General features: G+C 40.7%; 2 protein-coding genes across 4 annotated transcripts in view; one reads left to right on the top strand and one right to left on the bottom strand.

Annotated features, from left to right (window-relative positions):
* The first annotated feature begins 697 nt into the window (after positions 1 to 697).
* RPL5 (ribosomal protein L5) lies at positions 698 to 9,695 on the top strand. The gene is made up of 8 exons (XM_079696427.1): positions 698 to 715; positions 1,897 to 1,966; positions 2,052 to 2,167; positions 3,550 to 3,684; positions 5,217 to 5,419; positions 6,553 to 6,730; positions 9,038 to 9,126; positions 9,529 to 9,695. The coding sequence occupies exons 1-8, from the start codon at positions 713 to 715 to the stop codon at positions 9,626 to 9,628; spliced, it is 894 nt and encodes a 297-aa protein (XP_079552553.1). The 5' UTR covers positions 698 to 712; the 3' UTR covers positions 9,629 to 9,695.
* A 1,666-nt stretch (positions 9,696 to 11,361) lies between these two features.
* The window catches only part of DIPK1A (divergent protein kinase domain 1A), a gene marked incomplete at both ends in the record, with an annotated part of 123,531 nt that continues 107,159 nt past the window's right edge, over positions 11,362 to 27,733 (bottom strand). For 2 of the 3 annotated variants that reach the window (XM_079696632.1, XM_079696631.1), the window contains 3 exons: positions 11,362 to 12,174; positions 13,243 to 13,419; positions 19,766 to 19,873. In XM_079696632.1, coding sequence (XP_079552758.1) covers positions 11,362 to 12,174; positions 13,243 to 13,419; positions 19,766 to 19,873 — 1,098 coding nt within the window. The remainder of the gene's footprint in view (positions 12,175 to 13,242; positions 13,420 to 19,765; positions 19,874 to 27,733) is intronic. The other variant, XM_079696633.1, reaches the window with a different exon arrangement.

The raw sequence follows: 27,733 nt of genomic DNA on the forward strand, positions 1-27,733 counted from the left end.
GGGAGGGAAAAGGAATAAGGCAGTCAGGGATCAGGGAAGACGATGGAGGGAGACAGTAGTAGGTTTTTTTTTTTTTTTTTTACCATTTAACAAATACCGAATACTTACTGAATGTGAGTACTGTGCTAAATGCTGGAGATTCAAAGGTGAACTTGACAGCAGGGCCCACCCTCAGGGAGTTTACAGTCTAGGGTAGGCTGAGACAGGTACAAAGGTACTGTGGGAAGGCCCCTAACCCAGGCTTGGCTTCCTGAGGGGGAATCTGCATGCTCTGGACCCGGAGGAGTAGTCAAGGAGGGGGCAAAGGGGCTCTAGAGCTAATTCATTCTATTTAATTTTTAAACTTTTTTTTCTTGCTTACAAAAGTAATAATGTTTGTTATGAAACAACTTCCTAGCATAGGAAAGTAAAAGCCTTTTACAATCCTCCCTGCTACTGCTCACCGCCCTTCCCTGTCGGATCACCAGTCAGGAGATTGGGACCCCGCGACTTTGAGAATTTGTTCCGGGAAGGCGAAGTCCAGCATCGATCCTCCCACCAGCAGGGGGTGGAGTACTGCAAGCCAGGCGGCCGGCGGGTCTCTCTTCCACACGTCGCTGGCGTGAGCGTCGGCGCTACATACTGCGCCTGCGCACGCGCCGCGGCCTTTTTCCCCCCCCGTAGCCGTGCTGGTTCCGCAGCTCGGTGGAGGCTAGAGCTTCTGTTCTACAGGATGGTAAGTGTGTATCCCGGTGTCGGGGCTACAGATGCACGGGGGTTCCCTCTCCTTGTCCTAAAGGCCGCCTAGGTTCCGTCTCGCGCGGCGCAGGGATCGGATGCCGTTAGATTGCCGGCTCTGCCGTGGTCGGGCTGCAGCTCCCAGCGTGGCCTTAATGGCTGCCACGGCGCACAAGCGGGCGGGGGGAGGGGTTGAAGAAGAGGGGGAGTTGGGGCAGAGGATTGGGGATGGGGTGAGTATAGTAGACAAACGGCAGGGGTAGCGCTGGCCCGGCAGAGGGGGCACCGGCAGGCGGCCGGGACGAAGAGATTGCGTGGAGTCAGTCTCAGACTAGCTGGGGGATGCCTGAGTGGAGACGGGCTGCGGCTCCTCGGACCCAGCTCCACCCATGACTGCTTGGTGGGTTTTCCGGGAGAGCGTCGGGGATGGCAAGTTGTTCGGAAAACCTGTGTTTTGGGGCCGAAGAAGTGGCTTTTAAGCCACAACCGTCAGTAGAATCTGGAGGCTGTGGGGTCTTTGGGCCCCGAAAAGAAGCTCATTTAGTTTGGTATGCGTCTTCTGCCTCTTTCTCTATATCGTCGCTGGCTCCGCTTTTTAATGATTCTTCGGGTGGGGTGTTGCTTTAGTTGGTGGGGGACAGTGTTGTTTTATTCGGGAGTAATTGCTGAATATATCCTTGGCCAGTTATGTTTTGTGGCAAGTAATTTAGGCTTTTGAAAAACGTTTGTGGAAAGAGAAGTATTAGGTTTTCGAAATGGGACGGTGTTAAGAACAGATTGACGTTTGCAAGATTGCTGTCTTGAACAGTGTTTTGCAAAAGTTGGGCACTAAGATTATTGCTGGTCCAGTAGGGAACAAAAGTTGAGAGTAAGTTTAAGAATTTAAAATCAATGTGACAGTTTTATATCTGGTGAATATAATAAATTGGCCTGCATTTTGTTTTTTCATTCCATTTTTCCTGCTGATTTATTTTTATTTTGCTTTATAAAACTGTCAGTCTTGACAGATGGAAAGTAGAAGAAAAAGTGATTCTTGACCTCAGATTTGAGAAAGTGATGGTTGTCCGGATTCACTTTTGAAGTTTAAGTGTTATTTTGTTACATAGTTAACACAAATGTCAAAAGTGTCAGAAGCTAAAACATTTATCAAAGTTTTAATAACATTCTTTTATCTTAAAGGGGTTTGTTAAAGTTGTCAAGAATAAGGCCTACTTCAAGAGATACCAAGTGAAATTTAGAAGACGGCGAGGTATGGTCAGGTTTTCATGTTCACGACATGAAAAGAATCTGCTTTGTAGTGGAATAGACTTTTTTAAATTACTTTTTTCTTTCAGAGGGCAAAACTGACTACTATGCTCGGAAAAGATTGGTAATTCAAGATAAAAATAAGTACAACACACCCAAATACAGAATGATAGTTCGTGTAACTAACAGAGATATCATTTGTCAGGTAAGTTGTATTCTAGACTCAAGTAATGGGTGGTAACCTCCACTCCCCCTTCTTCCCTCACTGTGGTAGAAAAGTTGTACTTGGGGAGCAAAACACAGTGTATGCATTAGGTCCATCTAGTCTAGTGCCTGGCACTCCAAGGAACATTAAGTGAGTAATTCTTTTAGTAGGTCTGAAGTTGGAGCCTGGGAAATTGGTACTGTAAAAAATACTCTGAGGATCAGCTGTTTGGCAATCCTGACCCAGTTTAATTCCATTCACTTTCTAATTGGCGGGGGCGGGGCGGGATTAGAGAAGTTCATGGTACTGTGCTATTTTTGTGTGGGTGGGAGGGTAAATTTGAGACCCAGTAAGGTTCTTGCCCATTCCAATTCCAGTAAGATAATAGAATTTATTGTGGACTAAGTTCACTTGTCCAATACTTTGAAGAGGTAGGTAGTTGTGAGTGTTAAATTAGACTCTAAAGATTATTTTTATTCCTGCTTACTGTTCGAAATAGGTTTTAGTAAATACTTATGAAGGTGTCTCCCATGTAAAAGACTTAGAGAAAGTGGCAATTTGCTCCTAGAAGGTGGTTTTCTGGGCTTTTACAATTAGGAAAACTTCGTACTTGAGATTTGGAGGAGACAGGCACATCTGTTTTCTGGGCAAACTAATTTGTTGGTTGTGAAGGCAATCTCTTCCTCCATACCTAAGTTCAGATAACTAAAATATTAGGTTTTCTGAAACATTGTTGGACTTAGGTATGCTTAGTTTAAAAGGTGTTTGAAATAATCAGGGATTCCTTTTTGATTTTTCAAAGTGCCTCAATTCACCAGCTTTCCCAGCTCAAGGTCTTTTCAGTATTTCTCAGAAGTAAGGAACTACAGTATAACTTATTCCAAAGGTATTTTAATATTCAATGTCTGTGGTAATTTGAGACTTAACGTACTGTGAAATTAGTCAAACATACTTAAAAACTCATAAACCTACCTTCTGTAGTTGACCAAGCCATAATCGTTGTTGAAGGTGAGTGGGTTTAACTAAGACAGATCTTAAGTGATGCAGATCTATGTCTTTTTTTTTTTTTTTTTTTTTTTTTTTTGCGGTATGCGGGCCTCTCACTGTTGTGGCCTCTCCCGTTGCGGGGCACAGGCTCCAGACGCGCAGGCTCAGCGGCCACGGCTCACAGGCCCAGCCGCTCCGCGGCATGTGGGATCTTCCCGGACCAGGGCACGAACCCGCGTCCCCTGCATCGGCAGGCGGACTCTCAACCACTGCGCCACCAGGGGAGCCCAGATCTGTGTCTTTCTGTTAAATCTTTTGAAAAAGAAGGCACTTAGGACAAGTAATCCACAAAAGAGTGAAAACAGATTACTAACCTGGTTTTTCTCTTATTGTAGATTGCTTATGCCCGTATAGAAGGAGATATGATAGTTTGTGCAGCTTATGCTCATGAACTCCCGAAGTATGGTGTGAAGGTTGGCCTGACAAATTATGCTGCAGCATATTGTACTGGCCTGCTGCTGGCACGCAGGGTATGTACAAGATTACTTTAAGTGATGTATTTTGGAATTAGCTCACTGGAGTTGTCTGCAACATAGATGGTTCACACACGGATAAGATACCTTCAGCCAGCTGTGGGGAGAGAGGAGTGCCTCCTGTTGCCCTGTGGCTTATAAGGGCGTCACCAGGGAAGATAATTTTATATAAATAGATTGTTTAAGACAGGTGTACTTTATAATCTGGGGAAGCCTTTTTTTCTGTTTTCTCCCGTTCGTTGGGTATATCTAGACCAAAATAGAATTTTTTTGCATTGATGGATATCTGTAATCTGTGCTGTCTGATAAGGTAGCCGCTAGCCACATGTAGCTATTTAGCACTTGAAATGTGTCTAGTGCTACTGATAACTGAGTTTTTAACTTAAATATGAATAGCCGGTTGTGGCTAGTTGGTGACTCTCTTGTTGGACAGATCTAGTCAGAAGTGTAGATCTTACCATCAGGGTACATTAAAAATGCAGACTATACCCCACACCTTCAGAATTTATAGTCTGATAGGATATCCAGGTGATTTATATGCATGCTAATTTTTTTTTTTTTTTTTGCGGTACGCGGGCCTCTCACTGTTGTGGCCTCTCCCGTTGCGGAGCACAGGCTCCGGACGCGCAGGCTCAGCGGCCACGGCTCACGGGCCCAGCCGCTCCGCGGCATGTGGGATCTTCCCAGACTGGGGCACAAACCTGTGTGCCCTGCATCGGCAGGCGGACTCTCAACCACTGTGCCACCAGGGAAGCCCTGCGTGCTAAATTTTGAGAAGCAGTCCCTTAAGCTTTTGAGGCGGGGGTAGGCATTGGTGGGGGGATTCATTTTTGTTTTAATAATCTTTGCCTTTGGGTGGCAACATTTCCTATAAAAGGAAACGAAAATGTGATCTTCACCTTGTTTTTGTTTTCTGACCTTGTTTTGCAGTGGAATTGTTAAGCATGCATCATTGTTGGGGACCCACATCTTCACTGGTTATAAACATGTTTGGGTTGGGACATTGTCTTTTATATGAGCATCTTGGTGCAAAGGCAGTATAGATAACTAGTAGAGTAGTGGCACATATTAACATAATATAGGGCAGGGTAGAGCCACAAAAGGTGTTCTCTTCAGCACAGGATCCTACTCATAATATTGTAATCAAATTAAACAAAACTGCATATGATAATATTTAATATTTGGTTGTTGAGTTATAGCTAAATATTACTGAGGAAAGGTGGAGATTACTTCCCTTGAGTAAATATAAGAATCAAATTTAAGTATCATGTCCTAATTGATTGCTACAAAAATCAAGTATGGACAATGTAGCAGATTCAGAAACTGTTAAACAGTTACACTTGTTGGTAAAATTGGGTGTCTGAAATTTCTTTTTGTGGCATTTAAAAATTGATATTTAAAAGCAGATTGGGATAAAGGGAAAAAGTGATTTGGAAAGAAATTTTTTGTCAGGTCATTAAAGTTGTGAATTTTGAGATATTGTTTGAATATATTCTAACAAGCATTTAGATTGGCTTCTTTGTTAATAGCTTCTTAATAGGTTTGGTATGGACAGAATTTATGAAGGCCAAGTCGAGGTGACTGGAGATGAATACAATGTTGAAAGCATTGATGGTCAACCTGGTGCCTTCACCTGTTACTTGGATGCAGGGCTTGCCAGGACTACTACTGGGAATAAAGTTTTTGGGGCCCTGAAGGGAGCTGTCGATGGAGGCTTGTCTATCCCTCACAGGTAATAATAGTATTCAAGGCCTCGTTGCCTGGACTCCAGTACTGCACTGTTTCTAACTGGTTGGGCTGTGGAGATAACTGAACCAATTAGAGTAATAGTAGCTATCATCGTGTACCTGCCATGTGCTGGGTACTGTGCAAAGGGAACCTGGCAGGGTGGGAAGGAACTGTAACATGGTTTATAAATGAAGAGACTGGGGTTCGGGGTAAAATGATTTGTCCAAGGTTTTAGTCAGTAAACGGAAGAGCCAGTGTTGAAACCACTACCTTTTGTGTGTAGCTAAGTTTTGGTTAGAAATGAGCAACTTGATTCCACCAGTACTCCCCCTATTTTTTTTTTGTTTGTTTAATTCAGAATGAAAATTTGTTTACTGAGTTATGGGGAAATATGGACTCTAGGGGGGAAAGAAAGTTTGAGAAAAAGACATAAATTTTTAAACTTTCAACTGGAGATAAGAGTGTATGTATGCTGTTCTTAGGAGCTAATAAGTGGGTTGTTTCAATTTGGTTGTTCCCTTGGTTTGAGTTAATGATTGTTATTGTTGAGTAGATACATCTTAAGGTGATTTATTAGCTTAGGAATATTTTAGTGATTGGTGATTTAACAACCAAAAACTTTCTTTTTCTGGCTTGCCTTTTTTGGTGGGGGGTGGCGGGTGGTTGGTGGGGTAAGCGATAAAATGTAACCTAACTGGAACTTACTTTTATAATGTAGGGTGGGGTTTTTTGGCCGGGGTGGTCTTGGCAATTCTCATTCAAGGCACCTGTTAAATGTGATCTGGAACAAATCACTTATTACCATGTACCCTGAGGCACCACTGAGAAACTGTAGGATTTAGGGAGAGTAATTTGGAAACCTTTTGCTATGAAATAAGGAGAACTAACTTTATAGTGGCCTTGGTTCATTTAATGTTATTTAAAGGTGCTTGTGGCATGATTTTCTATCCTGGAATTCAAAAATTAGCTGCTGAATGATGATATCCCACTAACTGAGCAGTCAGTAGTTGGTCCTTTGGTTGCATATGATGCAATTAATTGTTTCAAGACGGGACTGATGGCAGCTACTGAACTGAATTCCTTCTAGTGAACTGATTTCAACCAATATATACTAAAACATGGAAAACTTTATTTCAGTACCAAACGGTTCCCTGGTTATGATTCAGAAAGCAAAGAATTCAATGCTGAGGTACACCGAAAGCACATCATGGGGCAGAATGTTGCAGATTATATGCGTTACCTGATTGAAGAAGATGAAGATGCTTACAAAAAACAATTCTCTCAATACATAAAGAACAACGTAACTCCAGACATGGTAAAAATTTAACTAAAAATACCTGTATTGGTAAATTTATACAACCAGGTTTCCTACCTGTTTTGAGTGGGTATGTTAATACAGTTTTATTTCAGGTTAACAGTTAAAAGTTGAATATGGGCATGTTAAAATGAAATTGGGATGTTGGACCTAGGGTAGGTTAAAAGTCAGACAGGATACTGTTATGAGGAGCTGGACTTGTCAACGTGCTTTTAGGAATCTTTTAGATGCTGAAGGATGGCAGGCTTCAGGCATCCAAATCTAAAGACTTTGGTGGCTTTTATGCATTTGGCTGTTCTGTATTTATAAATTTCATTCATGTGGTCATAATCCAATACAAGGTGCTAGTTACCAAACTTCACTCATTTTGAGGTCATGGGGGAAAAAGGTCCTTTCTTCATCTTAGCAGATAAGTGCTATGTTCTGGACTTTCTGAATGTCTCAGGCATGCACACAAAAAGGGAGATATACAGATTCTATCACTAGTTCTGTGTGATGTTGCAAAAGTGAAGGGACCCGTGTTTTCAAAAGTCAGTTTAATGTTGCAAAGTTTATCACCCCTAAAGTTGAGTCTCAGGGCTCTCTCTGTTAATACATTGAGGTAATTGATGATGACAGTGCCAGTTTCAATAGTGAAGGCATAGAACACAAAAATGACAGATTATTATAAACCTATTACAAATATAGAATTATATGTAAATTGATACATGTCAAGTAATTGTTTTTATTAGGTTCTTTTCTATTGCTGCATAGTTTGTATTTGGCATACCTATGTCTGAAAATTATTTTTAAAATAGAGTTATAATTGAGGGAAAGATCACTTTCTGTTTTTACATTTTCCTTTGCTAATGAGCTTTGTACAAATGCATGTAGTAATTGCATTTAAAAAATTAATTTATTTTTGGCTGCGTTGGGTCTTCGTAGCTGCACACGGGCTTTCTCTAGTTGCAGAGAGCGGGGGCTACTCTTCCTTGTGGTGTGCATGCTTCTCACTGTGGTGGCTTCTCGTTGCGGAGCACGGGCTCTAGGTGTGTGGGCTTCAGTAGTTGTGGCTCGTGGGCTCTAGAGCACAGGCTCCTTAGTTGGGGCACACAGGCTTAGTTGCTCTGCGGGATGTGGGATCTTCCCAGACCAGGGCTTGAACCCGTGTCCCCTGCATTGGCAGGCGGATTCTTAACCACTGAGCCACCAGGGAAGCCCAGTAATTGCATTTTACTCATATGGAATGAGTAGTTTTAGAGACCTGGATTACCTTGACTCATTCTTCAGGAAGGCTGTAATTGTTACTGAATTTCACACATTTTACAGTTTCTCTTCATGCCTTGATCTTCCATGTGATCAATAGTCATTTGGGGGGGTGGGTATTGAAACACTTCAGAGAGTTGCAGCATTGTTTTTTGTTGAATTTTAGAACAAAATTCTCATTAATGTTTCTAATTGGATGGCGGTTTTCTAGGGAAATTCAGGCCTCTTTCTGATTCCACAGAGGCGTGATACTGCTGCCAGATACTGGTGATTTGTGGTAGTAGATCAAGAGGTTCCTGGTATGGGATCCTGGGAATAACTTTTGAAAAGACCTATCAGAAATCAATGGAAAATAGAAATATGGGGAACGTGGGAGGACAGAGATGTATTTGGCAGTTGCTTATTAGTCCATATATTTTTCATCTTAACATCTTAAATACTGGCATGTATCCAAACTTGAATGAAAGAATTTAGGTCACATGGTTTTTTTTTTTTTTTTTTTTTTTTTTTTTTTTCTGTACGTGGGCCTCTCACTGCTGTGGCCTCTCCCGTTGCGGAGCACAGGCTCCGGACACACACAGGCTCCGCGGCCATGGCTCGCGGGCCCAGCCGCTCCGCGGCATGTGGGATCTTCCGGGATCGGGGCACGAACCCGTGTCCCCTGCATCGGCAGGCGGACTCTCAACCACTGCGCCACCAGGGAAGCCCCAGGTCACATGGTTTTAAATGAGCATAAAATGTGTTTCTGCAGAAAACAGTTTGCTTTAAACTTGAGTGACTCATGAAATATAGCTGAATTATTCAGAAATACATGCGAATTTTTCTTGAGGAAGATTAAGTTATGTTTTGTGAATAGTGTCAATTCATGTTGCTTACGGTAAAAACTGGGACTTTCTTAGGAAAAGATGGGTTACAAAAAGATACCAATATTGAGCTAGTTTAGCTCCTTTTGAGAATCTGGCTTAGAAGGACAAAATAGAGCAAGCAGTAGAATAGTGTGTTTTATTACTGTTTAGGGCATATGAAATGAAACCAAGTACTGTTTGCTTTGCTTTGTTTCAGATGGAGGAGATGTATAAGAAAGCTCATGCTGCAATACGAGAGAATCCAGTGTATGAGAAGAAGCCTAAGAAAGAAGTTAAAAAGAAGAGGTATGTGTTTTACTGTTTTTTGAAGAGAAAGAGGTTGGGAGGGGTTCCTGCCTTGTTTCATCTCGCTCAGACTCTGAGTGAAGTTGTGCAAACTCGATCACTAGCTCTGCATGATGTTGCAGAGGTGAGGGGAACCAGGTTTGCTAAAGTAATCGTGGTGATAGAAATGTATTAGCCTTGGATACTACCAAGGTGGCCCATTCTGTCCCAGTACAATGTAACTGTCAATTACTGCCTTTTTTAATAGGCTAACTAAGGAAGAGAACAGTTATTGGACTTGGATTATTTGACCTCCATTTTATTACAAAGTGTGTCTTTTTCAAACTTAAATATTCTCTATTCTCTTTAGCTATGGTTTTAAAAATTTATGTCCCTTTCTCTTCTTTTTACCTTGTTCTATAGGTGGAACCGTCCCAAAATGTCACTTGCCCAGAAGAAAGATCGGGTAGCTCAGAAGAAGGCAAGCTTCCTTAGAGCTCAGGAACGGGCTGCTGAGAGTTAATAAACCAAACCACAATTTCTATGAAGATTTTTCAGATAAAGACAGTAATAAACTTATTGAACATGTAGCTGTTTCTGTGTTAAGCTCTTGTTAATGAAACTGTGGGAAGTACCTGAAATTGACAGTATTTTCCTTCCAGAAACCAAGTGTAGCTTTTTCCAGAAAATCTTAAATATTGCCTCAAAGTTCATACCTTGGGCATCTGTTCTTCCTGACAGGAGTTATCCCTTGAATTGTATGATGTGCAGCTGTCCTTAAAAAGTCTGGCAAGCAACAGACAAACCTTTCCCCTAGAAATATTTCTTCCATTCATTTATTGTAACCACATAATGAGTTGGAAGAAAAAGTACCTTCAAAGTTTACAATTTTAAAGTAAGTGCAACTGATGCTACTCCATGGCCTTAGTTCTTGAGAGGTAGCTGTCCAATGAAGGTCATATAATTTTAACACATTTATCCAGGTGAAACCTTTGAGCAGAAAATACTGGTTCTTTAAGAAGAGGTGTTTCATTTTATGGAGTTGAAAGGCCAGATCTGAATAAACAAAAGAGGAGCAAATACTAACCCTTGTATATCAAGTTTACATGAGAAAAAGTGTTAGATGGATATATTTACATGCCTCTTGAGAAACAGTCCTTTGGCCAATAGGGAATACTGTTTGAAAATGGAAAATTATTAATAGGAAGTTTATGTCCTCTTTTTTTTTTTTTTTTTTTTTTTTTTGCGGTATGAGGGCCTCTCACTGCTGTGGCCTCTGCCATTGCGGAGCACAGGCTCCGGACGTGCAGGCTCAGTGGCCATGGCTCACGGGCCTAGCCGCTCTGCGGCATGTGGGATCTTCCCAGACCGGGGCACGAACCCGCGTCCCCTGCATCCGCAGGCGGACTCTCAACCACTGTGCCACCAGGGAAGCCCTAATGTCCTGCTCTTAATGTCCCACTTTCCCATAGCTCAGATTCAAGATATGTATGTATGCGTTAGGTCTGTGGCCTAAAGATATGAGTTTTGAAGACCAGTTGGCTGGCTGATACTAAGATACAGACCCTTTAAATCTAGGATGATGAACTCATCCATATTCAGCCTCTAAAATTGGCAATTATATATTGCCAAGTAGAATGCTTCCTGATGGGTTTTTGGTGGGTAAGAGCCACTCAGAACTTTCTGAAGCCACATAAAATGTGATGTCTAAATGAATTAAGTGTATTTATAAGAAACCATGCTATTAACCCAACATCTGTTTATAAAGGAGTAATTTTAATTTACCTGCTTTGCAGTCTTAATTTCTGTTAATGTGCAAACTTTACCATGCTGAGACATTAGTAAATTTATAAATTTTCTTTTTTAAACAGCAGCTTCAATGCAAACACAATTTCCAGCACTGATATTTTGGCTAACAAATCTACAAAATACTCTGACCGTTGATGTTTATGGAATGAGGCTTTTCACAGCATTATTTTAAGTCATTAGTCAAAATAGTTACACAGTGAATGTACTAGGAAATGTACCAGCGTTTCTAAAAGGGCAGGAATTAATACTTCGGGACCTTTTGATCCTATACCTCCTGCCATTACTTAGCAATCAACATGTATTTTAAGATGATGGCTTCCTTAGGATCAGGGGAAAGGAGTTTTGGGATAACTGGCAAGGATTTGAATCAAGCCATTTAGAAAAAATGTTCAAGATTTTTCTTTTGAAGTGCTAAGTTTCTTAAAATGGTCACAATGTCCAAATGAACTAAGAGTCGTTTGTGTAGGAAATTTTCTTCCACAGTAATGTTTTTAGGTTATTTAGTATCAAAGAATGTTCCATTTCCATTTGATTTGCTGTGACTTTGAGAGCAATACAGGAATACAGCTGCTTTTCTAATTCTTCACGAATTTCAACTGGAGCACCACGCAATAGGTAGTCTTTGAGTAACTGGCAGGCTTTTGCCAAGTTTGGTTGTATCACTTCTGAGGTACACTTCATTGTACTCTGATCACAGCTAGTTCGACAATCCGTGCCGTAGACACAGTCCAAATCAGACTCACAGTGACGATCCTTTATAAGTTCTTTCAGGTTTGTCTCTGGCACAATTTTTCTCATGTCCACCATTTTCAAATCATACTTATCATTATATCCTAGGTTTTTGGCACTAGTATCGCACATGAGGAAGTTTCCATAGGGGCCATGGAAAACATCTTCCACAAATTCTAGAAGTCCTATGGCTATTTTAGCCTTTCTAGGCCATGATGGTGTGAACAACTGATCCATGCTTCTTCTGAACCCAGATGGAATAAAAAGTTCAATGACCCATGGAAGGCTTATTCCATAAAGAGAGGTATATTCAACACTTTCCATCACATAGAGATCACCACAGAATCCCATTAATTTGGGGGTATGTTCTTTATCTTGAAGTATTACCATGAGAAGAAATTCATTTAATTGAAGAAGTGCCCATGCTGACTTTGCTTCTCCCAAGGAAACCTGGCCATCTTTGTCTCCATCAGCCACTGTCAAGATGAGATTAACCAGTTCAGAGAGGTTGCCTTGGTCACCCAACTTTGCCTGTAAAGATAAGAATTTGGCTAATTATACAGAAGCAATGAAAAACAAGAATCTCATACGTAACATACTAACTTCCTTTACAGGGATAATTACCATGCTAAGTAATAACCTTGCTACTGAATACCCATAGGAGACTTAATACCTTTCCAAATATTTATAATGTTTGCTAAGTGAGTCAGAACTATGTTTTATGTACTTGAGGTGAAACCCACTTTGCTAAGTATATTTGTTAAGAAATAGCCACCTTAACGCCCATAGCCTCCTTAGACCTTGTAGATAAATACAGTTAACCAAGCCATTAATTAATCTTTATCTTATTCATACACTTATTTGCAAAATTGCAGTGTAATTTGCCTATATCCAAAGTTAAAGGGTCAACTACAAATTATTTTCTCCTATTTTGTAATTGTTACTATACTAATTATTTTATTCAAGGTGTTCCAATAATGAATGCTACAAGTATTTCCCTGTGGAGACTCTCTGGCATAAAACAGTCTAAAAGTGTAAACTGTTCAAAGAAAAGAAAGATTTTGAGTTAAAATATAAGAGCAATAAAAATGAGAAAAGGGCTTCCCTGGTGGTGCAGTGGTTGGGAGTCTGCCTGCCAATGCAGGGGACACGGGTTCGTGCCCCTGTCCGGGAAGATCCCACATGCCGCGGAGCGGCTGGGCCCGTGAGCCGTGGCCGCTGAGCCTGCGCGTCCGGAGCCTGTGCTCCGCAACGGAAGAGGCCACAACAGTGAGAGGCCCGCGTACCGGAAAAAAAAAAAAAAAATTTGCAATCAGTCTACTAATTTTATTTCACCTTTTTAAAGTGTATCAGTTTTAATGTCAAGCTATAGAGCGGCCCATCTACTTAATGAACTCTCACATCTGGACATTTTTAGCGATAGTAAGTAATGTTAAACACCCTCCATACATTTTTTTCTTTTCTTTGAATTATTTCCTCAAGATGGAGTCCCTGATATAGGTCAAAGAATACCAACATTTTTATGGCTTAGAATGAGGTCCTGCCAGCTTCCAGAAGAGTACCACTTCACACTAGCAACATGTGAATGCATATACTTACTTTAAAGAGACTGTAGACCATTTCTTTGAATTTCTGTACAGTAGTTCCCCTAGTTGGCTTATCAAATAGCACTATTTCTTTTCTTGGTTCCAATTCAGTTCCAAAATCAAGATGAAGTGCTTGTTCCATTTGACATTTCACAACACCTGGTAGATTATCCCAAATCCCTAAATACATCTGTGAAAAGAATGACAAGTTATGCTTTAGGCAGAGTAGAAAACTAATCTACCACGATATTTTTAGTTTCCTCTTAAAAAAACACACAAGCAACAAAACCGAGATTGAGCTGACTTTCTGAATTGCAAATTTGAAATCATACTTCAAAGCTTTCTTTCCTTAATTTTTTAAAATTATAAACGTATTGCATACCTAAATATATATATATTTTTGACCATGGTCATCAGTTTTATTATTTTCCATTTTTTAAATTGTAAAATATCAAAAATAGAAAACTTACCATCTTAACTATTTTTAACATACAATTCAGTGGTATTAGATTCATGAGGTTGTGATACCATCACCACCATCTGTCTCCAGAACTCTTTTCATTTTGTAAAATTGAAACTCTCTACCATTACACAGTAACTCCCTGTTCTCCTTCCCCCAGCCCCCAGCCCATCACCGGTCTACTTTCTGTCTTTATACTCACTCTTAAGTATCTCATATAAGTGGAATCATACAGAATCTGTCCTTTTGTGACTGGCTTATTTCATAATGTCCACATTGTATCATGTGTCACAATTCCCTTCCTTTTTAAAGCTGAATACTATTACATTGTAGGAATATCCCACATTTTACATTTCCTTTCATCCACTGATTGACACTTGGGTTGCTTCCATGTTTTAGCTATTGTGAATATTATGAACATGGATGTACAAATATCTCTTCGAGATCCTGATTTCAATTCTTTTACATACATACCCAGAAGTGGAATTTCTGAATCATAGGGCCATGCAACTTTTAATTTTTTGAGGAGCTGCCAACCTGTTTTTCTCAGCGGCTACACCATTTTACATTCCCACCAACAGTGGGTTCCAGTTTTTCTGCCTTATTGCCAACACTTGTTATTTTCTTTTTTTTTTTTCCAGAATAAACTCACAGAGGAGAAATGCTTGTCCTGAGTTGTTTTACCACTTGTCAATATTTCACACTCTCTAGACAACCAGAAAATGATTCCAAGGACACGTAGCAATCCTTCTTTCCTGGTTTTTTTGATAGTAGCCATCCTGATGGGTGTGAGGTGGTATCTCACCGGGTGCTTTTTTTTCCCTTAGTTCCCCAACCATGGATCGAACCCGGGTGTCGGCAGTGAAAGCGCCAAGTCCTAATCACTGTACTGCCAAAAAATTCCCTAATTGTGGCTTTGATTTGCATTTCCCTAATAACCAGTGATGCTGAGCATCTTTTCAGGCACTTATTGCACATTTGTATATCTTTTTTCAAGAATGAATCTGGCTGTTTGTTTTTTTGTTGTTGAGCTTTAGGAGCCCTCTATATATTCTGTATATTAATCCCTTATCAGATATATGATTTGCAAATATTTCCTCCCATTTTGTGAGCTTCTGTTTTACTCTACTGATATTGTCTTTTGATGCACAATATTTAAAAATTTTCATGAAGTACAATTTGTCTATTTTTTCTTTTGTTGCCTGTGGCTTTGGAGTCATATGCAAGAAATCATTGCCAAACCCAATGTCACGAAGCTTTTGCCCTATGTTTTCATCTAAGAGTTTTATTTATTTTTTATTTTTCAAAATATTTATTTATTTATTTATCTGGTTGTGCTGGGTCTTAGTTGCGGCAGGAGGGCTCCTTAGTTGCAGCATGCATGTGGGATCTAGTTCCCTGACCAGGGATCAAACCCCGGGCCCCCTGCATTGGGAGCACAGAGTCTTAACCACTGCGCCACCAGGGGAGTCCCTAAGAGTTTCATAGTTTTAGTTCTTACCATTAGATCTTTGATCCATTTTGACTTAAATTTTGAGAATGGTGTTAGGTAAGGGTCCACCTTCATTCTTTTGCATGTGTATATCCAGCTTTCCCAGTACCATCTGTTGAAAAGACAGTCCTTTTCCTATTGAATGGTCTTAGCACCCTTGTCAAAAATCATTTGAGGGACTTCCCTGGTGGCTCAGTGGTTAAGAATCTGCCTGCCAATGCAGGGGACACAGGTTCGACCCCTGGTCCGGGAAGATCCCACATGCCATGGAGCAACTAAGCCCATGAGCCACAACTACTGAGCCCGTGTGCTGCAACTACTGAAGCTCGCATGCCTACAGCCCGAGCTCTGCAACAAGAGAAGCCACTGCAATGAGAAGCTCATGCACCGCAATGAAGAGTAGCCCCTATTCACCACAACTAGAAAAAGCCCATGTGCAGCAACAAAGACCCAATGCAGCCAAAAAAAAAAAAAAAAAAAAAAAAAAAGAATCATTTGACCATATAGGTGAGGGCTTATTTCTGGGCTCTCTATATTCTATTCCATTAGTCTATATATCTGTCCTTATTCCACTACCACATTGTTTGATTACTGCAGCTTTTTTTTTTTTTTTTTTTTCTGGTACGCGGGCCTCTCATGGTTGTGGCCTCTCCCGTTGCGGCCTCTCCCGTTGCGGAGCACAGGCTCCGGACGCGCAGGCTCAGCGGCCATGGCTCACGGGCCCAGCCGCTCCGCGGCATGTGGGATCTTCCCGAACTGGGGCACAAACCCGTGTCCCCTGCATAGGCAGGCAGACTTGCAACCACTGCGCCACCAGGGAAGGCCGATTACTGCAGCTTTATAGTAAGATTTGAAATCAGGAAGTGAGTCCTCCAGCTTTCTGGTATTTTTTTCAGGATTGTTTTGGCTATTTAGGGTCCCTTGAGATCCCATATGAATTTTAGGACTTTTTCTATTTCTGCAAAAAATTGTCTTTGGGATTTTGCTCGGGATTGCACTGAATCTTGATAATGCTGGGTAATATTAACATCTTAAAAATATTGTCTTCCAATCTATGAACATGGGATGTGGTTACATTTGTTTATGTCTTTAATTTCTTTCAGCAATGTTTTGAAGTTTTCACTGTACAAGTCTTTCACCTCCTTGGTTAAGTTAATTCCTAAGTATTCTTTTTGATGCAATTATGAATGTAATGGTTTTCTTAATTTCTTTTCTGGATTGTTCATTGTTAGTGTATAGAAATACAACTGATTTTTTTTTAATTAATTTTTTTTTTTTTTTTTTTGCGGTACGTGGGCCTCTCACTGTTGTGGCCTCTCCCGTTGTGGAGCACAGGCTTACTCCCTGGGTCTCTATATCCCATCTACATGTGTCTTCTCTATGTTCCTTGAACCTATCAGCATTATTCCTGTTTCATGACCTCCTTCACTTGCTGTTGGTTTTGCCAGGAATGCACTCTCACCGATCTTCATATGGCTGGTTCCTTCACATCATTCAAGTCTCAGCCCAGATGTCACTTTAGGGAGGGCTTCCCCAACCCCCTACCTAGAATAGATCCCTCTTCCATCACAGGTCACTCTCTAACCCATGACCCTATTTTATTTTCTTCACAGCCCTTACCAATGTCTGAAATGATCTTATTTCTTTTTAAAATTTTTACTTATTTATTTATTTATTTATCTATTGGCTGCGTTGGGTCTTTGTTGCTATGCGCGGGCTTTCTCTAGTTGCAGCGAGCGAGGGCTACTCTTTGTTGCGGTGCACGGGCTTCTCATTGCAGTGGCTTCTCTTGTTGCAGAGCATGGGCTCTAGGTGCGTGGGCTTCAGTAGTTGTGGCATGCGGGCTTCAGTAGTTGTGGCTCGTGGGCTCTAGAGCGCAGGCTCAGTAGCTGTGGTGCACGGGCTTAGCTGCTCCGCAGCATGTGGGATCTTCCCGGACCAGGGATCAAACCCGTGTCCCCTGCATTGGCAGGCAGATTCCTAACCACTGCACCACGAGGAAGTCCCTGAAATGATCTTATTTCTTTATTGACTCTTTTATCATCTGTCCTCTTTCACATGAAACATAAGGCATATGAGGCCAGAGGCTTTGTCTGTCTTATTCCCCATGGTCTCTCCCAATGCCTTAAGCAGTACCTAGCACATAGTAGATACTCAAATATTGGACTTTACTTCAGAAATCCTCTTAAACATGGCTAGTAGTGTAGACTTAAAATCTATTTTAAACTTCTATAAGATGAATGAGTATTTATATTGGAAATTTAGAAATAATTCAAAGAAAAAAGATGAACATAAAAATCATGCAATATTCCACTGCTCAAGTATAACCAGTGTTGATTTTTTTTTTCTTTATAAATTTATTTATTTTTGGCTGCATTGGGTCTTCGTTGCTGCATGCAGGTTTTCTCTAATTGCAGCAAGTGGGGGCAGCTCTTTGTTGCGGTACAAACCTGCCCTGCAACTTTCTTAACCTTGTGACCTCTCTTGCCTCAGTTTCTTTAACAATAAAATGGAAATAATCACAATACCTCTTTCGTAGGGGATCAAAGAGAAATACATGAAAAGTTCTTAGAACAATGTTGACATATAGATAACAATATAACAAACACCTGTGTACCTACTATCTTCATAACAGACCTTAAGCTTTTGCCATATTTGCTTTATTTTTTATTTTTATTTATTTTTTATTTTTTTAATTTTTTTGCGGTACGCGGGCCTCTCACTGTTGTGGCCTCTCCCGTTGCAGAGCACAGGCTCCGGACGCGCAGGCTCACGGGCCTAGCCGCTCTGCGGCATGTGGGATCTTCCCAGACCGGGGCACCAACCCATGTCCCCTGCATTGGCAGGCGGACTCTCAACCACTGCGCCACCAGGGAAGCCCTGCTTCATTTAAAAAAAATATATATTTTATTTATTTTTGGCTGTGTCGGGTCTTCATTGCTGCACGCGGGCTTTCTCTAGTTGCAGCGAGCAGGGGCTACTCTTCATTGTGGTGCGTAGGCTTCTCATTGCAGTGGCTTCTCTTGTTGCGGAGCATGGGCTCTAGACATGCAGGCTTCAGTAGTTGTGGCACATGGGCTTAGTTGCTCCGCGGCATGCGGGATCTTCCCAGACCAGGGCTCAAACCCGTGTCCCCTGCATTGGCAGGCGGATTCTTAACCACTGTGCCACTAGGGAAGTCCCTAGGAAGTGTTTTTAAAAAGATTTAAAAAGAAAGTGTTAGAAGGTTGATTGCACTTGCTTTTAACTTAGGATATTGTGCTACTTAAGGAATTGCTTAGAGATCTGTTCTAGAATCTATTAATAACTAGTGATTGAAGCTATCAAGTTATATCTTTCCAATGGATTTTAACTTTTTTTTTTTTTTTTTTTTTTTTTTTGCGGTACGCGGGCCTCTCACTGTTGTGGCCTCTCCCGTTGCGGAGCACAGGCTCTGGACGCGCAGGCTCAGCAGCCATGACTCACGGGCCCAGCGGCTCCGCGGCAAGTGGGATCTTCCTGGTCCGGGGCACGAACCTGTGTCCCCTGCATCGGCAGGCGGGCTCTCAACCACTGCACCACCAGGGAAGCCCCCCCAATGGATTTTAACTTTTTTAAAAATAAATTTTATTTATTTATTTATTTTGGCTGCATTGGGTCTTCATTGCTGCACACAGGCTTTCTTTAGTTATGGCAGGCGGGGGCTACCCTTCGTTGTGGTGCGCGGGCTTCTCATTGTTGTGGCTTCTCTTGTTGCGGAGCACAGGCTCTAGGCACATGGGCTTCAGTAGTTGCGGCATGCGGGCTCAGTAGTTGTGGCTCATGGGCTCTAGGGCGCAGGCTCAGTAGTCATGGCGCACAGGCTTAGTTGCTCTGCGGCATGCGGGATCTTACTGGACCAGGGACCGAACCTGTGTCCTCTGCATTGGCAGGTGGATTCTTAACCGCTGCGCCACCAGGGAAGTCCTGATTTTGATGTTTTGTTGTATTTTCTTCTAGCACAATGGTGTCCTATTGTTTTAATTTATATTTCTTTGATGATAGGTGAGGTAGAATATTTTTTTCATTATGCTTATCAGCTATTTATATTTCTTCTTTTGTGATTTAGCTCATCCTGTCCTCTGCTCATGCCTCTCGTTTAATTCTTCATTCAGGTATGAGCTCAAATTTTATCTTAGAAAGGTCCTCCCTGTTCACCTCTTCTAAAGCCTATTTTTACCCTCATCGTCCCCTGCATTTTTCATCAACCCACCCTGTGTACAACCTATATAAAACACACCACGTTCTGTAATTTCCTTGCTTATTTATTTATCTATCAACTGTTTATGTTCCCCATCCCTCTGGAATAACGTGACTCACAGGGAAGTAATCGTATCTATCTTAATCACCACTATTTTCCTAATAACGAAAACAGTGTCTGGAACATGCTGGGAATAGGGGATTTATAAACATCTGTTGGATGAGTGAATCAACGCATACACAACTGAAGTATTTAAAATGTCCGAAAGTTCTAGTTCAAGAATGCTCTTAACAATGCTTTAATTTAGTTTAAGGTAAAATCAGAGAGCACCATAAATCTGGACTGTTTATTCATAATGTCCATACCTGATTGTTGGGCTTGGTCGATAAGCATTTTCCAAAGTAAAGAGTTTCTGTAACACAAAGGCTATTACATGCGGGCCCATCAATAACTCCAGTCTTGTACTTGTCACACTAAAAACCAGGAAATAGAAAAGTAGTTAATAGAAAAATGTTCATAAGAAAAAACATATTAAAAATTTGCAAACTAAGCAATTGACAAAGGATTAATCTCCAAAATATACAAACAGCTCATGCAGCTCTATGTCAAAAAAAACAACAACCCAATCAAAAAATAGGCAGAGGATCTAAATAGACATTTCTCCAAAGAAGATATACAGATTGCCAACAAATACATGAAAGAATGCTCAACATCACTAATCATTAGAGAAATGCAAATCAAAACTACAATGAGATGTCACCTCACACCAGTCAGAATGGCCAACATCAAAAAATCTACAAACAATAACTGCTGGAGAGGGTGTGGAGAAAAGGGAACCCTCTGGCACTGTTGGTGGGAATGTAAATTGATACAGTCACTATGGAGAACAGTATGGAGGGTCCTTAAAAAACTAAAAATAGAATGGTATGATCGTATGGTAATACGATCCAGCAATCCCACTCCTGGGCACATATCCGGAGAAAACCATAATCTGAAAAGATACACGCACCCCAGTGTTCACTGCAGCACTATTTACAATATCCAAGACATGGAAGCAACCTAAATGTCCATCGACAGAGGAATGAATAAAGAAGATGTGGCTATATATAATGGAATATTACTCAGCCATAAAAAATAATGAAATAATGCCATTTGCAGCAACATGGATGGACCTAGAGATTATCATACTAAGTGAAGTAAGTCAGAAAGAGAAAGACAAATATCATATGATATCACTTACATGTAGAATCCAAAAAAAAGATACAAATGAACTTATTTATAAAACAGAAACAGTCTTACAGATATCAAAAACAAACTTATGGAGGCTTCCCTGGTGGTGCAGTGGTTGAGAAACTGCCTGCCAATGCAGGGCACACGGGTTCGAGCCCTGGTCTGGGAAGATCCCACATGCCGCGGAGCAACTAGCCCTGTGAGCCACAATTACTGAGCCTGCGCGTCTGGAGCCTGTGCTCTGCAACAAGAGAGGCCGCGACAGTGAGAGGCCCGCGCACCGTTATGAGGAGTGGCCCCCACTTGCCGCAACTAGAGAAAGCCCTCGCACAGAAATGAAGACCCAACACAGCACAAATAATTAATTAATTAATAAATAATAAAAATAAATAAAAAAATTAAAAAAAACCCCAAACTTATGGTTACCAAAGGGGACAGAGGGGGGAGGGATAAATCAGGAGCTTGGGATGAACACACACACACTATTATATATAAGATAGATAACCAAGAAGGACATACTGTATATAGCACAGGGAACTCTACTCAATATTCTGTGATAACCTTTAAGAGAAAAGAATCTAAAAAAGAATGAATATATGTATATGTATAACTGAATCACTTTGCTGTACACCTGAAACTAACACATTGTAAATCAACTATACACCAAGAAAATTAAAATTTTAAAAAGAAGAAACATATTAAAGACACCATAAAGAGATATCTATATTTTTTAGGAGAAAGTCCTATGATGAAAAGAATTCAGGCTTTGGATCGGGACAGACTTGGATTTGAATACAAGCTCTGCTCCTTACTAGCTATATAATGATGAGAGATCTTGTTGTGACTAGGGTGTGCATAGAATTTTGAAACCATTTTTCCCACTTAGCGTGGCCTGAGGTGGTATGGTACCTACTCTCTGTGAGAAGGTAGGCACTCAATTTTTAAAAACAGCTCTATTTTAAAATAAAAAATAAAGTTTAAAATACCAAAATATTTTACAATAACAAAATTAAGTCACCTCTGTCATCTTGTCATCTTTGATATTGCCCCAAAACAAGAAAAAAAGAAAAAGATGGGAATTCCCTGGCAGTCCAGCAGTTAGGACTCTTAGCTCTCACTGCCGAGGGCCTGGGTTCAATCCCTGGTCAAGGAACTACAATCCTACAAGCCGTGTGGCACAGCTGAAAAAAAAAAAAAAGAAACCAAAAGCTTTGACAAAATAAGGTACCAGTGTAACCCTAAGGCACAATAAATGAGGGTGGCCTGCAAAATACAGTGAAAATTACACCAGAGTACAGAAGGATGCTGAGATTAAATACCTGCTGTGACCTCACTTCTCAGACAAAGTTGGCGGAGCACTGAATAGGTGGTACACCAGAGGAACAGAACCATCACTCTGGTTTGCAATGAAAGTTTAAGGGGCACAAGCTGTGGGAACTTCCAAGGACTCTATTTGGCATTGTAAAGTAGTGGGGCAAGGCAGTGCTGATTGATAAAATCCTTAAAAATGTTATCTATGTTGGAGGCAGTCTGTAAATAAATAAGGGTTGGGAGAGACTATATTATGAGCATCTCTGTAGTTGCTGGGGAGATAGACAGGCTAAACCAATCTGTGTGAGTGTCTCCATCTCATCTTTTTTTCTCTTTCACCCCCCCCCCCACACACACAAACTCTGGGCCACAGAAGTTTCACCACTTGCTCATTTCACTGTCCCAGTTGCTTCTTGCAAATAGTGGTTGAAGAACTCCTTTCATTCAGTAATGAGTAATATTCAAAAGAAAACAAGGGCTTCCCTGGTGGCGCAGTGGTTGAGGGTCCACCTGCCGATGCAGGGGACACGGGTTCGTGCCCCGGTCTGGGAAGATCCCACATGCCGCGGAGCGGCTGGGCCCGTGAGCCATGGCCGCTGAGCCTGCGCGTCCGGAGCCTGTGCTCCACAACGGGAGAGGCCACAACAGTGAGAGGCCCGCGTACCGCAAAAAAAAAAAAAAAAAAAAGAGAACAAGCAGGAGACCTATACAGCAAATGTACAAGGAAAAGGAGGAAAGGAATAGGAAAAGGACATGTCAAATAAAGAAATTTTCCAGAAAAATACTACCATGAAGCACACCAAACATACTGTTATGAATTCAAAGCACTTAATGAAAGTTTAAAATAAGGTCTCAAAGCAGAAAGACATAATGAGTGACAAAAGAAGAGTAAATGTAAAATAAGCAAGCAGAACTCAAAAATTACGAAAAAGAAAAAAATCGAAGAAATTAAAGTCACATTATGAATGGGGAAAAAGTGGGGGGCAGACAAAAATAACAACATAGTAAGACTTATGAGGGCTAGGTTGAAAAAGTGAGCAAAATGAAATGGAAATTTAAAAAGAACTAAAAAGAATTTGAGATAAAATTATAGATACAGAAGACAAAGGGTATCCAGCATGTCCATAGGAGGGAGAATAGAACACGTAGAAAAGAAAAAATAATCAAAGTAGAATTCAAGAGAACTTCATGTAAGTGAGAGAAGTCTTTAATCTACAGATTGAAAGGACACATACTGTCCCAAGGAAACTGACACAGAATGACCCCTGTGACATATCCCATTGAATTTTACTGGACTTCAAAAATAAATAATTCTTTGAACATCCAGGCAAAAAGATCAAGACACTTTTAAGGGGAAATAAATCAGATTGGCCTCACATTTCTCCATAGCCACATACAAAGGTAGATAACAGTGGTGCAATGCCAGCAAAGTCTGAGAAAGGAAGTGTGACCTGCCTGTGTCCTAATTTTCTCATTTGTAAAAGGGGATGTACCTCCTACTTGATTTATAGCATTATTATGAGCTATAATGGTTTAATGAGGATAGATCACCTGTGATGTCAATAAGTGCTCAAAATAGCTCTTCTTATTCTCCATAGCCAAACTTTCTTTCAAGTAAAAGGTGTTAAATGTTTTTGAACATGTAAGGATCAGAAGATAGAATTCCCATTAGCAACTCTTGAAGAACTATTAGAGAATGAATTTTAGGCAACCAAGAGATGAACAGAGAAACTGAACATGTGAGCCAGTTGAAATGTAGGACTGGGATGAAAACAACTGTGGAAATCTATTTCATAATAATTGTTAATATAGTATATGGTAGTTACTAGATACTTACCATGTGTCAGGCACTGTTCCAGTGCTGTACTTTTATTATGACAACAGCCCTGTGAGGTAGAACCTATTGTTACAGCCATTGTAAAAATAAGGAAACAGAAATAGCTATTAAGTAACTTGTTCAAGCAACAAAATGATAAAGCCAAGATTCCAACCTAGGCAGTCTGGTTCCAGAGCTCCTTCTCTTAATCACTGTATATTGTTCAGAATGTTAATATTATAAATTATACCAGTAAAAGTAATAAAATTAACAAGAACCAAGAAGGAGAGATGGAAGATGAGAGATGGCAAAAGGATGTTGATTTCCTTATCTTTATTATTTTTTAAATGTTTATTTTATTTATTTATCCCCCCACCCCCTTTTTTTTGGTTGAGTCAGGTCTTAGTTGAGGTACATGGAATCTTTGTTGAGGCATGCAGGATCTTTTCATCACGGCACGTGGTGTGCTCGGGTTTCTTTCTAGTTGTGGTGTCCGGCTTCTCTCTAGTTGTGGCACGTGGGTTCCAGAGCACATGGGCTCGGTAGTCTGTGGCACGCAGTCTCTCTCATTGAGGCACACGAGCTCAGTAGTTGTGGCATGCGGGCTTAGTTGCCTGTGGCATGTGGGATCTTAGTTCCTCGACCAGGGATTGAACCTGCGTCCACTGCACTGGAAGGTGGATTATTTACCACTGTACCACCAGGGAAGTCCCTGATTTCCTTATCTTTAATATCCAAGGTCAAAAGATAATATTGGGCTTCCCTGGTGGCACAGTGGTTAAGAATCCGCCTGCCAATGCACGGGACACGGGTTTGAATCCTGGTCTGGGAGGATCCCACATGCTGCGGAGCAACTAATAAGCTCGTGTGCCACAACTACTGAGCCTGTGCTCTAGAGCCCACGAGCCACAGCTACTGAAGCCCAGGAGCCAAAACTAGTGAAGCCTGCACACCTAGAGCCCATGCTCCACAACAAGAGAAGCCATCGCAATGAGAAGCCCATGCACCGCAACGAAGAGTAGCCCCCACTCGCCACAACTAGAGAAAGCCCACGCGCAGCAACAAAGACCCACCGCAGCCAAAAATAAGTAAATAAATTTTAAAAAAAGATAATATTTATATCTTATAAATCAAATAACAGAGACAGAAGTATATTCAAAAGTATAGAGATGACTAGTTGAAGAACTAATAATAATAATATATTAATTAAAATTAGGTGGAGTAAAGGAGATGGGATGGACGGAAGTATAATAATTTTGTTATTGCTTGTAGTGGGGAATAAACAGATATGGTCTAAAGCAATAAAGGGTAAAGTATACTTTTAAAAGTTATAGTATAAGGCTAACCACTAGAAGAGCTAAAATCTGAATACAAACCTTCCTAATTATCAAAAGGAACACATGTAAAACATAGAAATATACACCCTCTAGAGAAAGATACAAACCAAATGAATCCTTAAAAACAAAGTAGGTTATAAAATGTGATACAGAACTAAGACATATCTATAAATGTCAATGGGATAAGCTTACCTATTATAAGAAAAATAGCTTTAGAAAACAATGTCAAAAAAGTTGAAAATAAAGATGGTACAGGTATACCAGCCAAATGCAAAGAGAAAAGTTAAGCCACAATCTTATACCAGATGAGGTTGAATTTTGGGAGGTGGTGGGGGGAGCATTAAAAAGACAAAAAAGGAAAGCTCTTTATAATGCTAAAACATATAATCCACAATGAAGATATTACAATACTACAGTCATGAATTTCTATAAAGTAAATAAAGTAACATCAAAATTGATTCAGTGAAATCTATAAGAAATAGAAAAAGAAATAAACAGAAAGGCATTAGAAGTAGGAGACCCTAATTCGCTTTTCTTAGTCTATGACAGATAAAAAAGTTTACCAAAAAAGATACAGAAGAACTCAATAATCTAATAAGGTAGATCTAATTGCCCTGAGAACAAACAGACCTTTTCAAAATCCCATGGAACACTTACAAAATTACACCAAAACCTCCATACATTCCACTAAGTAGACATGGCAGAAGCAGTATGCTCCAATCACAATATGATAAAATTTGAAATTAACAAAAAATCTATCTGGAAAATTTTAAATGTTCTTTTAATTCTTGAGTCAAAGAGAGAGCCTAAATTGAAATGTTAAGCAACTGGGAAATAAAAAATAATAATAAAAAAATTTTAGGGACTTCCCTGGTGGCACAGTGGTTAAGAATCCGCCTGCCAAAGCAGGGGACACGGGTTCGATCCCTGGTCCAGGAAGATCCCACATGCTGCGGAGCAACTAAGCCCGTGTGCCACAACTACTGAGCCCACGTGCCACAACTAGTGAAGCCCATGCACCTAGAGCCCATACTCTGCAACAAGAGAAGCCACTGCAGTGAGAAGCCCGCACACTGCAACAAAGAGTAGGTCCCATTGCTGCAAGTAGAGAAAGCCCGCTCTTAGCAACAAAGACCCATGCAGCCAAAAATAAATACATTTATTAAAAAAAAAACTTTTTTTAAATATCAGAAACTAAAGCTAAAACTAATGATAAAATTTAAAAACTAGAGTGTTTTCCTGGTGGCGCAGTGGTTGAGAGTCCGCCTGCCAATACAGGGGACATGGGTTCGTGCCCTGGTCCGGGAAGATCCCACATGCCGCGGAGCAGCTGGGCCCGTGAGCCATGGCCGCTGAGCCTCCGCGTCCAGAGCCTGTGCTCTGCAACGAGAGAGGCCTGCGTACCGCAAAAAAAAAGAAAACTAGAGAAGAATGCAAAGTCTTAATTACATTAATAAATAACACAGAACAAGACAAACGAATTAAAAAAATCAAGAAATTAGAAAAAAAATCTAAGAAAGCAGAAAGAAGGAATTAACCAATACAAAGTGAAAAGAAAAGGCTATGGCTATGTTTCTGTAACTGAGAGAATTCCTCTAATCTTCATCTCCTATTCTCTGCTTTAGATCTTCTTGTTCTTTTCTGGTTTCTGCAATTACCTTTTGTTTGCTCTTTCCCAGAATTTTCCCTGTCTGTCTGGTTCTCTTAGTCTGATGACATTATGCTGCTCATAGATCAATCTTGCCCACTTCTGGCTTTTGGGACAATGCAACCTATTAGAGGGTTGCAATGACTGGGCTTCCAATGATTGGGCTTCCTCTTGTGTGGGATAGGGGCTGAGGATAATTTCTTGAGCCTTCACTTTGGGGGCATAAATTTTTCATGATCCCAAGCAAATAGCCAAAGCACAGTGGGCTCTGGTAATTATTCAATACTTGAAAAGGCCATCACAGGCTCCTCAGACCTGCCCACCGGGTTCCCCTTCCAACACTTGCCACAGTTTGCTCTGAGGATAAGGATAGCCCAGATAAGATCGAGAGTCCTGCTCACGTGTAGAGTTAAATACCAATACCTAGGATCTGTTGCCCTTCAGCTATCACTAGCAGAAGCTCCTGGGTGAGCCCTTGACCATGCCTCCTTTCTCCTTTAGACTGGGTTGTAACCAAGAATATTAGGTTTCATCTTCATAGGAGGAGCAGAGCAATCTAGTTCCTGGACTCAAGTTTGTAAGGAACTACACGGGGAGATGCTCAATACTTTCTTGCCCAGGTCATCCTCTGGGGATTTTTAGGAAATGCAGAACCATCTGTTTCGTATCAGATGGCTAGCAATTTCATTGGCATGTTTCTTCACTGAGGCAAAGGTGGTGGGACTTCTCGGGCCTCACTCAGAAGTGAAACCTCCTGCAGGTATAGTTTAGGGTTTCTAAGGATTTTAGATAACATAGACCAATTTGCTGACAACAAATAAATAAGAAATCAACAAAAAAAATAACGTAAAAATAGACACAGACATGTTTGGAAACAAAAAAAGCACATCTCTAAATAATTTATGGGTTAAAAGAGAAGTCACAAGGGAAATGCAGAATATTTAGAACTGAACAACAACAAAGGTATACATATGAAAACTTGTGGGATACA

The sequence above is a fragment of the Hyperoodon ampullatus genome, assembly GCF_949752795.1.
Source record: "Hyperoodon ampullatus genome assembly, chromosome: 2".
Taxonomy (NCBI): domain Eukaryota; kingdom Metazoa; phylum Chordata; class Mammalia; order Artiodactyla; family Ziphiidae; genus Hyperoodon; species Hyperoodon ampullatus.

Excerpts from the sequence above, each read along its gene's own strand:
- RPL5 (XM_079696427.1), top strand. Across the intron at positions 5,420-6,552 it reads GGCTTGTCTATCCCTCACAG|TACCAAACGGTTCCCTGGTT; the intron begins GTAATAATAGTA and ends ACTTTATTTCAG. Across the intron at positions 6,731-9,037 it reads ACAACGTAACTCCAGACATG|ATGGAGGAGATGTATAAGAA; the intron begins GTAAAAATTTAA and ends GCTTTGTTTCAG.